This window comes from Aplidium turbinatum, chromosome 8 (genome assembly GCF_918807975.1).
Source record: "Aplidium turbinatum chromosome 8, kaAplTurb1.1, whole genome shotgun sequence".
Lineage (NCBI taxonomy): Eukaryota > Metazoa > Chordata > Ascidiacea > Aplousobranchia > Polyclinidae > Aplidium > Aplidium turbinatum.
The window spans coordinates 9,318,408-9,336,466 of record NC_137479.1 but is presented as its reverse complement, the minus strand read 5'-3'; the positions used below and the strand labels follow the sequence as shown (position 1 = coordinate 9,336,466).

At 40.1% G+C, this 18,059-nt stretch overlaps 1 protein-coding gene across 1 annotated transcript in view; it reads right to left on the bottom strand.

Annotated features, from left to right (window-relative positions):
* Positions 1-9,411: 9,411 nt before the first annotated feature.
* The window catches only part of LOC145775987 (uncharacterized), a 32,938-nt gene continuing 24,290 nt past the window's right edge, over positions 9,412-18,059 (bottom strand). Inside the window, exons 12-16 of the mRNA XM_082587398.1 lie at positions 17,463-17,564; positions 17,112-17,242; positions 16,822-16,956; positions 12,100-12,319; positions 9,412-11,713 (exon numbers count right to left, since the gene is read on the bottom strand). Of these exons, the coding sequence (XP_082443524.1) occupies positions 10,417-11,713; positions 12,100-12,319; positions 16,822-16,956; positions 17,112-17,242; positions 17,463-17,564 (1,885 nt within the window). The 3' untranslated portion in view covers positions 9,412-10,416. The remainder of the gene's footprint in view (positions 11,714-12,099; positions 12,320-16,821; positions 16,957-17,111; positions 17,243-17,462; positions 17,565-18,059) is intronic.

Genomic DNA, 18,059 nt, shown 5'->3' with positions numbered 1-18,059 from the left:
AAGCCGAAATTGCTGTTCGGAGTTTCCGCACACAAACAAACTGAAAAAATCGATAGAAAAAAATAGAACAAAGCCGAAGTCGCTGATTGCAGTTTTCGTTTTTCTGCAGTTTCCGCAAACAGTTTAAAATTTCCGGTAATGATCTTAAGAGTTTGCCGAAGTCGCTGATCGCAGTTTCCGCAAACATTTTTAAAGGGTTAGGGTTAAGAAAAGATCAAGAGAAAAAAATAAAAAAGCCAAAGTCGCTGATCGTAGTTTCTGCAAACATTTTAAAAGGGTTAGGGTTAGGAAAAGATGGAGAGAAAAATTCAAAAAAGTCGAAGTCGCTGATTGGAGTTTCCACAAACAAACTGAAAAGATCGAGAGAAAAAAATAGAACAAAGCATAGGTCGCTGATTGCAGTTTCCGTAGTTTCCGCAAACATTTTAAAATTTCCGGTAATGATCTTAAGAGTTTGCCGAAGTCGCTGATTGCAGTTTCCGAAAACATTTTAAAAGGGTTTGGGTTGAGATCGGAGTTTCGCAAACATTTTAAAATTTCCGGTAATGATCCTGAGAGTTTTCGATGATCCTGCAATCTTTTCAGAGGGAAAATTTTTAAATGTTTGCGGAAACTGCAATCAGCGACTTCGGCTTTTTAAAAAATTTTCTCTTGATCTTTTCAGGGTACGAACTAGGTTGCATCCAAAGTGAGTGACCTTGCAAACCTGGCATATACACAGTTCATGTTCAAGTACGAAAATAATTTTTTGCCAACATGTTTCTCTGGCTACTTTGTTAAACTAGACGACATACATCAACATGATACAAGACATAAGGCTAAAACCAGATTTTTTTCCCAGGTATGAAACAAACTTTGGCAAAAAAACACTCCATTTCTTGTGTGTGCAATTGTGGAGTGAAATTTCACACGATATAAAAGATTTACTGTTCCATTGCTTTAAAAAAAATGTCAAAAACCAACTGTTACATGAATATACATTAGGGTGAAGTGAAAAAAGTTTTGTTTAAATCGAAAAAAACGGGGTTCTTAAATTCAGACAAATAACCTAAAACTTCATTAAAAATTGACTTTAGGGGGTTGCCCCCATTTTCCAGCCAGCAACTCCCCAATTTCTGCGCGCAAGGGGGTAAAATTGCCCATCTCGGCAACCACTGGTCGTAGAGTCATGATATATAGCTCAAAAGCTGCCAAAACATCATGTTTCTATCTGTCCTAAGAAGAAAGTTTGCTCTATTTACAATACAAAACTAGTTATAGCCAAAAAAACAAAATATATATACACACATTTTTGTTAAAATTCAGCATTTTTTCTGACAAATTGTGATCTGTCATAAGAAAATCTGTTATGTTGCACAAGATATAGTAACACACTGATAATACCAAAGATTGGGCCCATAATACAAAAATATTCACAACACAGTCCTTTTAACATCGGTTCAAAACATCACAATGAAGCACTCACATTAAGCATAATGTTAATTGCAGCAGTGCAAAAATATCACAAGTGTTTGGTGATGAACTTCAAAGAACTCATATTCATTTTGCAAAAAAAAGTTGCTTTGCCTGGTGTGACATGTTAGCGACATGGCCGAGCGGAACTGCTCGTGGTTTTCAATACTGCAGCGCCAAAGCACGAGTTTGATTACGGCTGGAGGCAGATTGTGTTTGACATATATTTGGGTGGCTGGAGACTCAAAGAGTGGTAAACTCATTTCCCAGTCGCTCCCAAACTTACGTTTTTTCATAATTTTGTTGATTTGTAATTCTTCAGTTGAAATATTTCAAGTGTGAGCTTTGCTAATCCTAAAAGACTCTGTTTTTAAAATGACAATTCAGGCCTTCTGATGGCACAATAATCACAAAAAAAATTGAATAGGTATGTCAATTTAATTAAAACGACTTATTTAACCCTGTGAAGGTTGGGGGGAGGCTGTCAATTCAACTTTTTTGTATCAACAGTTGTATCTCTAAAACCACTGAGGCTGCGACTACGAGATTTCTTGACTTTTCCTAACTTTTATTCACCTCTCTTGAGCTGAAATTTTGAGCGAATAAAGGTTATAAATTGAGAGATATAAGACATTTCTCAGCACATCCTCTGAAATAGTTCATATTCTATTGTTCAAAATTTTCCCATCAACTGGATAAAGTAATTAATTTGGCCCAAGGATGTCTCGTTAATCCTAACTGTTTCACAGCGTGAAGGGAATTGGCTGTATGTAAAAAAAATTTAATCACAACATTGCAATGCATGTTTTCATTACTCTACCAAAAAATCATGTGTACACTCAAGCTACAATTGCTTTAATCGCAAAGTCATAAGTCACCTCAACATTTCAACGTATATGAGCAGTTCTAAAATTCACATAGTTTTAATTTTCGGATATATATGCTCAGCGTGAATAATTTTACAAAGTGAATCCCAAATTTTGAAACCGTGCCTTAAAAAATAACAGAGATATCATTCCCAAAGCATAAGAAGAATCGACAGCCTCCCCTCAAACTGAGCAAGATTCCAGGAACCCAACCTTCTAAGGGTTAAAATGCAAAGTGATCAAACGAATCTGTTAAAAATAAAAACATTAACTTATTAATAACACATTAGCTTATTGAGAGTAAATAACTGCACTGTATGTTGCAAGCTGTAGTGTATAACGCCAAATTTGAAAAAAATTAGTAGTTTTATTGTTTTTTGGCTATAACTCGTTTTGTGTTCACAATAGAGAAAACTTTCTTCTTAGGACAGATAGAAACATGATGTTTTGGCAGCTTTTGAGCTATATATCATGACTCTACGACCAGTGGTTGCCGAGATGGAAAATTTTACCCCCTTGCGCGCAGAAATTGGGGGGTTGCTGGCTGGAAAATGGGGGCAACCCCCTAAAGTCAATTTTTAATGAAGTTTTAGGTCATTTGTCGAGATTTAAGAACCCCGTTTTTTTCGATTTGAACAAAAAGCTTTTTTCACTCCACCCTAATATGCGTACTGCGTACCTTAAGTGCTGAATACAAAGGATAACTTACCTTTACAGTATATCATCATATCGTACTTCATAATCTTTGTTCTCTACAGTTAGTATCAAATTGTCCTGTTTTTGTATGTTTTACATAATAATTGTTGCAATTCGGTGGTGGACTGGTGGTATTTACGTTTTTTCCGTTGTTTCAGAAAAACTTTCGCAAGTGCTGTAGCCTGTTATACAGTAGCACACAATCACTTATTGGTCGTTGGTTAATTCTTGGTAGCTGGTTTGAATCTTCATCCTCGGCTTACTCAGTCTGAGAATGGAGATTCAAACCAACAGCAGGTGTTTTTCAATCTCAGTGGCGAACCCTTTTTATTCAATAAAGTAGTGTGCCTGCCTCTGCACACTAGTGTGTAACTGTGTATGAAGGGTCTGCTACTATTCGGTGAGTCCGATTTGGTGAGTCCGATTCGGTGAGTCTGATTCGGTGAGTTCCTAACCTCTAACCCTAACTCCAAACCCCTAACCCTAAAACGGCAATGATAATTAAGCTACGGCACCAAATAATTAAAAAAAAAAATTGAAAAAATCCCCCGTTAAAAGATCGGACTCACCGAAACGGGCCATTCCGGTGTATGAATGTGTGTATAGTTAGATTTACTGTGATGGGGTGGTGGCTGACTAGATGACTGCTTACGGTCTTTCGCTGCCATCCTGATTGCGCCATAATCTAATCAACAGTTGTACAATTCATTGTTTTGACAATTACATTTACTCTGATTGTTTATTAATACTGTATATTAATGGTGACCTTTTGGTCTTTCGCTGCCATCCTTGTTGTGCGAATTATTTGTGTTTATTGTGTTTTTGCTTTTTTGTCTTTCTTTTTCGCCAACAAAATAAAAAATAAACTGATTTGAACTATATGGCGCTGTTAAAACAAAATAAATTGACTTGACATGCGAAACCAATGTTGCCACTCTCTTGTCATGAAAAAGTACTAGATTTGACTGAAAAAAACACTAGATTCACAAAAAAAACACTAGTATCATAAATATATATACGATCATTTACATGCATAATGTACAAAAATGACAGCCAATGACGTTAGTGAGTGTTAAAAGTCCTTAAAATTTCAAAATATAACTGAATTTCCTTGAAAGTGAGAGCCCTGAAGTCATAGCCGTAGGAGAGTAAAACATTTTGGGGGGGCAAACAAAATTTGCCCTAAGTTTTCAAATTTTCCTCCAAATTTGGCCTTTGCAAATATATTGTCAAAAACACAATATTACTCACAATCTTTGAGGTACCGTAGTGTAGTCTAAGAACTCCGCACTCATCAACTTGTCATTTGGCAGTGTACGATATTAAGAGTACCAGTACACTCTTTGATTCAAGGCTATATCATGGCTGGGCTATATGGTACTGTAGGCTATATTGTATTTGTAATAAACAAGTGTAAACTGGTGCCTCATCTTCTACCATTATAATCCACAGCCGAAATATAAGCGACTAATGTAAGCCAACAAAATGTAAGCCTACCATGAGGTAGGTTACGCTACCTACTTTAGTCTACTTTGAACACATTTCACAGTTATTTGTGTGTATTTTTTTAAGTATTTATGCTAAATATCTCAAATTTGGTCATCATTGGGTGTGTAACCAGACAAAAAACTCGCTGTCCACTTTGAAAAGCACTACATACACATTGATGCAGCCAAACAAAAAATAGGTGGGCTACTTTGAACACTGTCCAAACTTATGCACACCAACATAACGCTAAATCGCTAAAAAAACACTAGATAGCAAAAAAAAACACTAGATGCAACCCAAAAACAGTAGATTTAGAGGAGTGGCACCACTGTGCAAAACTACCAGGAATAACTTATCAAGGCTTCGCCAGTCCAAGAAGAAAGAGTCAAAAACGAACCAGCCATTTTTAGCCCATTGACTGAGTTTTAGATCACTGAATTAAAAATTTTGAAGAAAATCTCCTAAACTATGATAGGTAAGGTATTCAACAAGGTCTAGTTTCTCAGAACAGATTTACAGTTTCTAAATCTTGCCAAGGCCAGCCAAAAACCCAGTCCAATTTTCCAAGACAGTTTACATTTTGCAAAAATAATAGGCACAGAGTTGCCAGATAGCTGATTTTCCACAGAGTTATAATCTATCTATAGTCTATAGGCTTACACTTTGTTGAGGACTTCAATGCTTTTTCGTTGATTTACATTTTTTTCGTTTAAGCAGCCTTATTTTAAATATAAAATACAAGAAACAATCGTTCATTTAGTTAATTTTTCGTTAGGTCAATAAAACCAATTTCACTAAATTTAAAAGTCATTCTTTTTGACTTTTAGATCAATAAAAACTTGCCCTAGTCATAATTATAGGTTCACACGTTGGGAAGGCCGTTTTTTTTTTTAATATTTTGCAATCAGTAGCCTATGCATGCAGATGTGCGCAGAAGTTCAGTTCAGTTTATTTTTTGTTTTGTTGACACAAAAAAAGAAAGACACAAAAAGCAAAAACACAAATAATTAGCACAACAAGGATGGCAGCGAAAGATCAAAAGGTCACCAAAGTCAGCTACCATCCAAACATTTAAACAAAAGACTCAAAATTAAGAACATTAACACATATATAATGTAGTAGTAGTGTAGTAGTCCAGTTTTTATCCGGTGATGTCCCCGTTACCAGCACTTTACATAATACATTAACAATGGAATAACACAGGGCAACATAAGAAAAAACTGTGTAGGCTAGAGAAATAAGCGGATGATACGTTTCAGGAGTGATCAGGGGCGGCTCGCTAGTGTGTGCTGCGGTGCTGCAGCACTCCCATAAAAGTTTTCACAAAAAGTTTCTCAAATATCTTAGCGTTTTTTCTGCCCAAAATGTATTTTTTGTTCTCTGTTCACAGAATTGCTGACTGTTATAAGTGTAAATTATATTTGGAAACTCTGCGTGCTAGGAAATATGTGCTGTTTTGAAACAGCACACCAGCATAACGTCGTAGAGGCATCGACTGTGACGTCGTAGAGCCGCCTGTTTTCTTGAATTGGCTGTACAAGCGAATTGCAAAGCGATGTGCTGTCTTCGGAGCAGCACACACGGCAGAACGAGAAAAAAGGAAAAAAGGCAGAGTGAAAAGTCGATCCACTGTGTCTGGCTTCGTGGTGACGTCAAAAGTGGTTTACAACGCAATAGGCAATAGTGACACCAGTTTGAATCCACCTTCACGTTGTGAAATTACGCATTGTTAAATATTACGCAATGAACCAATTAGTAGTTTACATTTTCGCTGATTAGTATTACGGTAGTCTTAGTTAAAGAAGAACGCAAATACGGAGGCACTAGAAAAACTGATACTTAGGATAGGTCTACTTCCCATCCTTGGCAAAAACTGCTTAAATTTAATATGTCATGCAACAAGCAACGTATCTACATCCAAAATGTAAAGTGACATAGGCCACGGGAGAATTTTTTGTCGAGTAGGTAATGAAAATAAACAAGCGTTTTCTCTTTTAATCATTAAGAACGTGATATTCACATATGTTTGTTGATCGTCCCATTCAAAATATTACACATTTGCAAAGCTTATAAGCCAAGTTTTATATTAAACATTTATCACAATTTGGAGCTAAAATATGCTCAGAATGCACCAAATCAAATGTAATTTTCTGAAGGAGACCCCCTGTTACGGCCAATCTCTGTACAAATCAAACGTCATATAAAACCGTTCAAGTCTACTGAATATTACGTCATGCAAGTTGTTAGAAAATGTGCCAAAATTGCACCATCGTTCATAAGACCTGTTTGGACCTGTTTGGGCCTGTTTAAACAGGAAATATTACATCAGCTTTAAACACCTGTTGGAATGACTTCATAATTGTCTTTCATTTATTGCGTCACAGTTACTTTCTACGTGAATTTGAGATATTGATATCTATTCTGGTCATTCGTAAAATGATTGTTTGAAAGTTGGCCGCACATTTAACTGTTGGCTTAGTGCTTGCTAGCTGGACAAAAGTTCCGTCTTTTATCCAAGTAATCTGTTCTGTAGTGACAGTTTTCAGTGGTGTACGCGTTGCACCCCCTCGTTTTCGGTAGCCGTGGGCTAATTTTACAGAAATACACTGTTTGAAAAGAAGTTCAAGTGTGTGTTTCTTCGGTCATTATATACAGACGAACGGATTCGGGAACTTTATGTTAAAATTTTCCCAAGAAGAGATTATGGTTTACCGCTGTGACCACCCCCCTCCCCCCACTGTTGTATTCGCCTTCGCGGCCACAGCACCCCCATTTCTAGGACTCACCAGCCGCCACTCCGAGTGATCATTGTACAAATTCTTTAATAGGGGAGACTGGGGTAAAGTGTGCAATGGGGTAAGATGAGCAACCCCTGTTTTTGGAAAAACGGGTCGGCGGAATTTTTTTATTTTTATTCTGGATGTATCACTCATAATGCCACTTCATTCAATGTATTTGTTATGTCCACTGAGAATTGCATTTTACAACGGCACGCAATTATATCAGATTATATTGCTTATGTCGAAAATTCGAAACTTTTATTTTTTTGCCAAAAACTGAATAACTTTATTGTTACACTATGTAAATCAAATCTGTTTTTTTGTATTGGTAAGCATAAAGTGTGAGGATATTCAATAAAACGTTCAGGTTGGTTAGTCTTGTAGTTTTTTAAATATTTGTAATTTTGTCACAAAAATCAGGATGGGGTAAAGTGTGCAATGCTAGTTGAAGTACTGTATGTTGGAGCAGTTGCTCAACTTACCCCAATAGAAATAGCCTTAGCTTATTTAATGTTTGAACTGTTGAATTTGTGTCTTTTAAGGTTCGTATTGGATAAAAAAACAGTGTTGTGTTGTGAAGCATAATGCCTCGCAATTATACAAACAAACTGACAGAGGAATGCTTCAACTTAATCGAATTGCTCAACTTACCCCAGGTCACTGCTCAATTTACCCCATACAATTTATGCCGGGGTAAGTTGAGCAACACGCGAATAAGTATCAATATAAAAAAATATAAAAATCGCAAGGTGATAAAACTCAATCTAAAATGTAGCTGATTCACTAGTGCTTTAAGTTCACCCAATTAAAATTTTCCAAAACAAACCGTTCTTTTGTAAAAGCGACTTAAGCAAAAAGGTGCTCATCTTACCCCACCCTCCCCCTACGCATTTATATTTAAAAACATTATAAGACTTTTCTTTTATTTCTTTTGGTACTTGATTCCATAGTTTCACTCCATTAAAACATAGCATCTTCTTACCAGAGTTTGACGTTGTAGAAGGCAAATATAAATCATTCTTTTGGTTCTGACGGGTTTTATGATGGTGAATTTCGTTTACAAAAATAAAGCAGCCAGCAAAGGCCCGGGGCAGCATTTTGTGCACATATTTGTACATAAATTTTGCAGTTTCTAATTTAATAATATGGACAATTCTGAGCACATTAAATTGGTGATAAAGAACAGTTGTATTTGTTGACCTCGGCAAAAATAAGCAGGATTGAATGAACTTGTTTTGTAACACTTGTAGTGGAGCAAGCAATGTAAAGTTTGCTCTTCCCCAATTTAAAATCGAGTATTGGATCTTGGATGGAAACAAAGCATAATATAAAGTTTGTAATATTGTTAAAGGGGCAATGTATCTCAGCTTAAATGCTATGCCGCAGACCTTTGCAAGCTGCTTTCTAAGATTAATAATATGACTACCCCATGTCAATCGCTCATCCAAAGTTACACCTAGATAGTTTATACATTTCTTCCTTTCGATGGATCGGCCACTGATGGCCAGACTAAAATTTTCTGCTGCACTTTTTTTGTTGCAGAGGATCATATAAGTAGTTTTACTATAATTTAATGAAAGTTCATTGGATTTCATCCACACATCAATTTTTCCTATTTCTCTAGAAGCCCGGCTAATTTTTTGGTAGAAGAAGCACCGCTACATTTTTGTTGTAGCGGCATTACTTTTTTTCAATGTAGCGGAGAAACGCTACATTTCTTTCAGTCGCACTTCCGCTACTTTTCAATTTAAAGTGAAAAAGATGACTCGTTTTTGGAGATTTTTTTATGGAAATAGGTAACTTAATGCGTAAAACATCAAGGCATAAGTCATTCGACTATTGCAGGAATTATCACGCCATGTTGATACCGGTAAGGGTGACACTCACACCAGTCACGACTCCCAGGATGAATGTTTTGGTGTGTTGGTGCCATCGCATGAAACGTCGGTACGGAAAAAAGTCCATTGTGGCCTTTTTTTAAACAGAAGCAAGTCCTTGAGCTTTCCTAGTGACAATTTATAACGTTAAATATAACAACACTATTCGCTATTCCTTCCAGTGCTGCGGTGGAGACATTTTTCTCCGTTAGAAACCACCTGCAGAAGCTAAAGCAAGCAGGACTCAGAGACTCACATTTTAAAACGTTCATGTTTTCAAAAGATGCGTAACAAAAAATTTCACCGAGAGCGTGTTTTCTATAACGACTTTGAAATGGCAGTGTTAACAAATGATATAATTAGTTTTCAACGTCATAAAGTGCTTCTCCTGTGTCAGTTCAAGTTAAGACAAAAGTAGCGAAAGAAGCAGCGGTCGCGCGCTACTTTCAAAGTAGCGGACGCCTAACTCTGCGTGTATGTAACCTATATTCAGTCAAGAATACGACATACTTAGCGTTTCTAGTTTTAACTCTTCTACATTTTTTGCTGTCTTGAGTACATGTATTGCCTCGCTGCCAGAATCAGCAACCGAGCAAAACCAATCTGAATAGAGGGATGAAGTTAACGTTACATGCATTGCATGAACAAATCTTACAGCAAAAAGTTTATCACAGCAATATATTTATTAAAACTTTTAAAATCTGCAAGGATGCATAAACAATAAGCACGAATAAGATGTCTCTAATTAATGGTTTCTTGAAACAAGAACTTTTGATATTGGTTTAGGTGTAAGTGACTTTGTAGTTGCAGGATAATCAGTTAATCACCTGTGCAGTGTGCAACTGTGCATGGTACACAATATATGTGCTGGTTGGGTACTTGGGTAGATGCACATGATCAGTCGGGCGCAGCCTATGTCGGAAACTAAAAATACGCATTTGGAAATGCAAGAGTTACTAATATCAGACTACTTTGCAGATATTGCTATTCCGTTTATAATCTCCGATTTGGGGTGATCACGTGATCCAAAAAGTTACGGCACCCACTAAAATCAAAGTTGGGTTGGCCAACTGCAAAAATGTGCAAAAAAACAACGTGTAACACGATTAGCCTAAATATCCCCCTAAGGGCCTGGACTATTAATCAAAAATTTTCGTATATTATTTTAAGCAGATGCAAAAAACAAGATTATCACAGAATCTCAAGGACCATTGCAAGAATAGAAGATATGGCAGTACGTGGAGAAAGATGAGGTTTTTAATCTGAATCCTTAAACAACATTATCATTGGCACGTGACGTGAAGAGGACGGCGAACCAACTCGAGCGTGAAATAGTTTTCCCTTCGGCTTTTTTCTCGGAGATGTCCATCGGCGGAAAGGGGGAGATCCGTTTTTTTCAGTAATAGGATACACTCCCATTTCATCAAGAAGTTCTTTTGAAGAGCTTTTTAAGGTAGTCGTCAGTTTTCCTTTTCGCTTCTTTTGAGATTTCTTTATATCTTTAAGCAACTGGCCAACCTCGATCCCAGGTGAAAGCTCGTCCGTCAACAAAGAATCTTTTTCCGAGACATTAAAAGAACCGTTATCAGGACTTTCATGTTCTGATGAAACTGACGGCGTTTTGCATTCAAAAGACACTGTTTTCCGTCTTTTTGTTTTTAAACGCGGAGATGTGTCTGACAGCCGCTTTTTCCTTGGCCACCGTTGGATGTGATCGCCAATAGGAGATGGCTTTCTCTTTACCGCCGCAATCGGAGAAGTTCGGAAATGTTTCGGCTGCTTTTCCGAAGTTGGAGTGCGGATGACGTACTGGTCTAATGGTCCTATCTTTTTCAAACTGGGTGGAGATTTTAAAGGGGTTGTCGCAGATACCAAACCAGCTATTCTGGGGGATCGCCTCACTGCGACAGTGGTATTTATGGTTAATTGAGGGGGAGACGATGGTAGAGACGAAAATATTGGTGGGTGGATTTTATGCTTCGTCAGCTTTGGTGGAGGGGGTGGTTTGTTGCGTTTCGTTTGAAAACTTTGAGCGGTGCTGACAGGTGCCACCTGTGGTGAAGCATCACGATACAATTGAAACGGTATATCATCGGCCTTGTCAGGTTTGGAAATATCTTTCGGAGGGCAAGACATTACCTCCCCACTACTGCCATGTGGAGTTGCTGAAACTTGAACTTGATTGCTCGATTGTGTGTTGGTTTTCATCAACGGGATTGACTTAGACGAAGGCAAAGCTTCACTGACCAGTTTTAATCGTCTTCTGGTACGACCGATATTAACAGGGAACTCGTGAGGTGACGCCTTTTCAGGCTTTGCAAGGTTTTCGTTGCTGCTGCTTCTGTTTGAAAACAATAAGCTCTTGGGAGAAAACAAAGCAGGGTTGTTCTTATCCTCTGATTTGAACGAGGATTGAGCGACACGCGGTGTCGGTGGCACAGCTTCCTTGTGTTGCTGGATAACTTGCGCCCGAGTCACCGTGCGACATTTCCCGTCAGCTCCATCGCGATAGAAAGAGTGACGACGCGTCAACATGATGGCGTGGCGGGGACTCCTGTGGCAACAATTAAACAATCAAAGAACAGCTTCCTAATTGCAGGTGATAGCCAGATAATAATAATAATAGGGTGGTTTAGTTTTCTTTCTTCGTTGCCTCAATAGATGTAAGACGAAATATAACTTTTATACGCTAAAAATATTGTAACCGGGCAAATGCAACATGCTATTCGATAAAATCTACTTTTTCATAGAATAAAAAGTCAAAAAGACATAATAAAAAATGACCAAAGAATGGCTTATTAGTTTATTTCCAAGGTATATCAGGTTATAAAACCGCCTACAAGTATATAATCTCACGCTATAATCTTAATTTTAACCACATAGTCAAAGAACTATTTCTGAACCATTTCCAATGGTTTTTAAGGTTCGAGAGAGACTTGCCTTTTCACCGCGACTTCCACGCTCGCAGGAGCACCATCTTTGGCGGTATCTTCCGTTGATTTTATAGGAGATTCCTCTACAACAGTTGCGCTTAATTTCCCCTCCTTTAAAGCTTCCCAGCTCCTCCTCTGCCTAAGCCTCTGCCGGGCCAAGGCAGTCATCCGTTGCTTAGCAGAGGGCGTGTCAATCACGGAGTGGCTTCTTCTAGAGCTTGACTTGTCTGCAGAACAAAATTGATTACTCTCACAAACTACTTCATCAAATACAAAGACGATCTAAGGCTATGAAAATCAATCACAAATGATAAAGTAAGTTGTTATAGAGACTGAAGTACAGTAGCTTGGGGAAAAGAGAACAAAGCAAATCAGATATTTAGTCCAGTCAATCCGGCTCAAAATAGGGCTTGACCCACCACTAATTGCAAATGTTTTGACCCATACATTTTCTGAAAGCTTACAGCATACAGAATAACATACTAAAAATCTGCTGCGAAAAATTTAGTGGAACACTCCTTTTTGGGGGTAAAAACAAAATGGCCGCCATGTGTCCCAAAAATCTTCATTTTAACGTTTCTTTTCACCTAATTCATGTAATTTAGTTCTGTAAAAGAGCTCGTTCTATATTTCTGGTACAAGGAATTTATAAACAGACACTGGAAAGTTGAATAATGAGATAAAAATTTGTCTTAATAAAATTTTATAACAAAATTAAAAAATAAAATGGCCGCCATGAGTCTCAAAAATCTTCGTTTTTCCTTATCGTTTAACCTAATTCGCACAATTTAGTTCTGTAAAAGGGCTAATTTTATCAAACAATTAATAGTTCAAACCAAGGCATCATCATCAGAGTCAATGTCTTCCATTAGGCCTAATGACGAATTTGAACATGACCCATGACAGACTGACCAGCAACAATGTTCAGATTTTCTCCTCTATGTGCACTTGCTTTCACAATTCCGTCAACACCTTTCGCTCGTCGTCGTCGTGTGAGCGTCTGGGGCCGAGGGTCTATCCTTTTACCACCCCAGATTCACGATGTTCCCGACTACACTGGAAGGCTACTAGAGAGCAGCCAGTCTTTGGCTTCATCATCCATGACACGCAGACTTTCTACTCCGTTAGGTGGCTTGAAGATGGAGCAGTCATTGATGATGTGGTCTGCGGTCTGTTCCTCGGCACCACATTCACAGGAGGAGGAAGAGGCCATTCCCCATCGGTGCATGGTTGAGCGGAAAAGCCCGACGCCCGTACGGAGACGATTGAGGTGCACCCATGCCTGTCTTGGTACGAGGGACAGAGTGGCTTCTTCGCGACGAAGCTCAACGGGTTGGATGCCAGCGAGAATGGGGAGATTGTCCAATGGTGTGGAACGCAGGCATCCGGTCACGGTGCGCAGGGCGCTGTTTATGGCAGTGAGCACTGTGGCACCAAACAGGTGCACAGTACTCTGCTGAAGAGTAGACAAGGGCTAAGGCTGCTATACGCAAAGTGTCAGCCCTCGCCCCCCAGCTAGAGCCTGCCAGGCGCTTGAGTAGCGCAGCGCGTGATGTGAGTTTCTTGCGCAGTGACACCAAATGGTGGCGGTATGTAAGCGATCTGTCCAGTGTCACCCCAAGATATCTTGGTTCGGGGAAGAAGGACAGAGATTTTCCGTTGTTCTGGACGTGTAGCTCACGATCAGCTTCCCGATTATGGAAGTGGAAAGCTGCTGCCACAGTTTTGGTTTCGCTGAGTTTCAGTCGCCAGTTCTGGAGATAGGCTGAGAGAGTTTTCATGTCCTGGCTCAAGGTGTCTTTTAGATTTTTCCACGACTTTGTGGAGTGGAGAATTGCCAGGTCGTCCGCATAAGCATATTTTGCGGAGACCGCAGTTGGCAGGCCGTGGGTGTAGATGTTGAAAAGAAGTGGAGCCAGGACCGATCCCTGTGGGACGCCGTTTTTCAGGCGTCTCAATCTACTTCGCCGTAAGCTACCGGTAGTGAGGGTGAAGCTTCGATTCCTGACAAGTTCCATAATCATATGAACCATATGTCGGTTAGGAAGCAGCCGAAGCAGCTTGCAAGTAAGGCCGCGATGCCATACGGTGTCATAGGCAGCTGTAAGATCTAGAAAGACAGCGCCGGCCTTCTTTTTTGCCTCAAAGCAATCCTCGATGTCTTGAGTTGAGAGTGTGACCTGATCTACGGTGGATTTTCCGCGCCGAAACCCAGCTTGCTCGTTTGGAAGGAGCGGGTCGATGATTGGGTTGACGCGTGCGTAGATCAGTCTTTCGAGGATCTTGAAAGGAACACAGAGGAGGGATATCGGACGATAACTCCTTGGGTCCTCTGGTGGCTTGTGAGGCTTAGTCATCGCAACTAGTAAAGCTCTTCTCCAGATTTTTGGGATTGTGAGGTGGTGCAGGCAGGAAGAGAGGAATCTACGTAACCAGGACTTTAGGGCATGGCCGGCATGGAGCAGAAGCTCAGGGCAGATCTTATCCGGCCCTGGAGACTTGTGTGGTTTCACTAGGCGGAGGGCGGTGGCGAATTCCACTGGGGTGAAGTCTCCAGAGATTGCTTCCTCTTGCGGTGTTTCCACTCGCCAAAGGGCAGATACTTCCTTGGCAACAAGGCGGGATGCCTTGCGGGATTACTATCTGGGAAGCGATGGAATTAGCAGAAACGGGGCACTGACGAGGAGAGTTTGCTGAGCGCCCAGTGAGGTTGTTGATGATGCTCCATGCTTTGCGGCTTGAGTGTCAGAACTCAATGGTTTGGAAAGCTTCGTTCCATCGCTCAAGCTTCTTTGTGTCCAGCCGCTCAAGTAGTCTGGTGGCGGCGGTGTTAGAAGCAGCACCACTTGTGGCGCCTAGGTATGAGCGATAGAGAGTTTCACACTCAGAGTCTCAGCATGGTGTATAGCTGGTTCGATGGCCACGTGGTATTGTGGCCTTTGCCGCAGTTATTATGGCATTGCAGAAGTCCTGGTATGCCTCGTCTGTGTTGCATGTTTCAGGTGATGGTAACTTTTGCAGCAGACTCATTGGTCAGGAGGCTGTATTGATTCCAATCGACTTTTTTGAAGTTCCATCGCTTTACCGGTGAACTCGGGACAGGAGCCACAAGTTTTGGAGCGATGATGAGGGACGGCCGGTGATGGGACCGCGGGAACTTCTCAAGCACACGTCTGTCTGGAAGAGAGCTGTCGACACTCGCGAAGGCCAAGTCAGGGTTTGTCCCTGTTCCCCAGCGGCCGGAGTGGAAATTGGCTGGTTCCTTTGGGTTGAATAGGAGGGCAAGATGGTTTGCAGAGGCCCAGTCAGCCAGCAATTCTCCGTCGCTGCTTGTGTTGCTGTAGCCCCAGTCGATGTGCTGGCAGTTGAAATCGCCAGCGTAGAGACTGGGGGAGGGGAACTTTGGAAGGGATGGTGGCAACATTCGCGAGGGTGGGGGCTTGTAGATGTTGACGATGTTGTAGTCTGAGGTGCAAATGCACACCCACTCAATCTCAGCATAAATTGGAGATTGGTCGACAAAGGTCCACTTCAGGCTCTCATGAACAAACGTGGCGATGCCGTGCTTCCTGCTTAAGGTAGACCCGGCTAGCGTGTAGTTAGGAATAGCTAGCCTATCTGCAGAGGTGCAGTGGGTCTCTTGGAGGAGGATGACGAGTGCCCGGTTGGTATGGGCAAGCTGCTCCACAACTTTGATCTTGCTTGTTGTGTAGCCTTCTATGTTGAGCTGCAGAATGGTGGGGCGTCTGAACTTGTCCATTGCCCCATGCAGCTGCGCCGTCCGGATGGAGGCTCTTGGTTGACAAGTTACGTTTGGCATCTGCTTGGGTGCAGATGTTACTTACAGGATGGGACACGAGGAGCCACTTGTCGTCCATCACCTTTCGCTGTCAAAGTCACAGCTGCATCACATTCCAGTATAGAATTCGAGCAAAAAACACATTCATTCATAATGTAGAGATATCAATAAAATCCAACACACTTGCAAGAAGGATATACAGTCTTTCCCAGATCATCAGATATAGAGAATGAGGTCTGTTGCAGAACTAAATTTTTCAGGCAAAGCAGCGAAATTATCACGATAGTTACGTCTTAACACAAGCGGTAATGTTTGTGAAATATTGATTTGCAAGTTGAAGAAACATGAATATGATCAAACTAGCAAACTTTTTAAGGGTTTATGTTGGATTTACAATGAGTTATTAACATAGGTCTTTTGCAGAACTAAATTAGATGAAAAGATATGAAAAAATTAAAGATTTTTGGGACTTGTTTATGGAGGCCATTTTATTTTTAAATTGTTATAAATTTTAAAGACACGTTTTTGTCTCATATTGCAACTTTCCAATGTCTGTTTTTGGATTCCTGTACCAGAAATATAGAATGAGCTCTTTTACAGACCTAAATTATACGAATTAGGTGAAAAAATATGGAAAAATGAAGATTTTTACGACACATGGCGGCCATTTTGTTTTTACCCCTAAAAAGGGGGTTCCACTAAATTTTTCGTGGCAGATTTTTAGTATATTATTCTGTATGATGTAAGCTTTCAGAAAATGTATGGGTCGAAACATTTGCAATTAGTGGTGGGTCAAACCCTATTTTGACTGGACTAATTGGCCAGTTTATCATGAATGATTTGAAAACAGTGGGGGCTGCTTTCGACATTCTAACACTAAAATGTATGATTTATTGATCATAACACGCAATCAGTCAATGATCTACTCACTGGCTTTCTCATTCTTCAACGCTTGTCGCTTTTTTTCAGAGCTGGTGCTTTTAGAGTGGATCGACAATGACTTTCTGCGAGGTTTTGATGGTGTGGCGAACAGGTCCCGACGGACGCGGACCACATCTTCTGTCACTGAGAATTTTCGATAATTTAGGCAAAGAAGGACTCACTCACTCTAATATAATCGTCTAGATTGAAAAAATTGAAATCAAGATGGTAAAACAAAAACAGAACGGATTTATTATACTAAAATGATAAAATCCTGCATTTTCCAAGCATGCCGTTACCATGTTCCTGTGTCTTTTTCTCACCATCGTGACCACCATCAGAGGAAGGATTATGCAGAGTTTTCGAACCGTAGTCATTCGAACCAACAGACCCAAAAAGACGTTGTTTCACAGGGTCAGCAATATGCCGCCTGAAAGCACAACCCAAACGATGAAGTGTGCACAAGATTTAACAGCACCATCGCATACCTAACGTGAAATGCATAGAAATTTTCTAAGTGACTTATTTGTTTACAATTATTACATCCATGACGACCTATTAAAATCACTAGAGACGGTCATGCATTATCAAATACTGTTCGCTTAAAAAAATACTTGATAGTCAAGGACCACACACAACTCTACATTTACCTTTTTCGTTTATTCGAGTCCGGCCCTTTGTCACTTTTATGCACGACGATCTGGCGAGTAACGATTGGCTTAATTTGAGCTGCTCTGTGAAGACGTCGTTGTCTTCAAGGAAGCAAAAAGAAAGCTGAAGTTAGTTGTGTGCAGAAACAACAATGCCCAGCCTATGCTATAACTGATGAGAGTCTACTTCAACAAGCTGCTTCCTACAGGTCAATGCGGAGGCAAGGTATGAAGACGATTGCAGCACGTGGAAGTGGATCCGGCCACCCTCGGTAATGGGGACGTCGCCGGATTAAAACTGGCTTACTACTTCCTATTTAGCTCACCCTCAATGAGGAATAGTATCAACCAGCCCGCACTGACCAGGCCACAAAAAAAACATACATTGTTTTGGTCAAGTGGTGGACATGTTGATTAAAAACCAGACTTTAAAGGGGACCTGAAATGAAAAATGAAAATTTTTTTGTTGATTCTTTGGTGTTTAAGTATTATCTTTTTTGAAAAATTTTTTTGAATAACTTTTTTGTTTGGCAAATATAGCAAAATGAAAATAAGCCACCGGATGGCGCTATGTGCCTTATGACGTAGTTGGTTGTT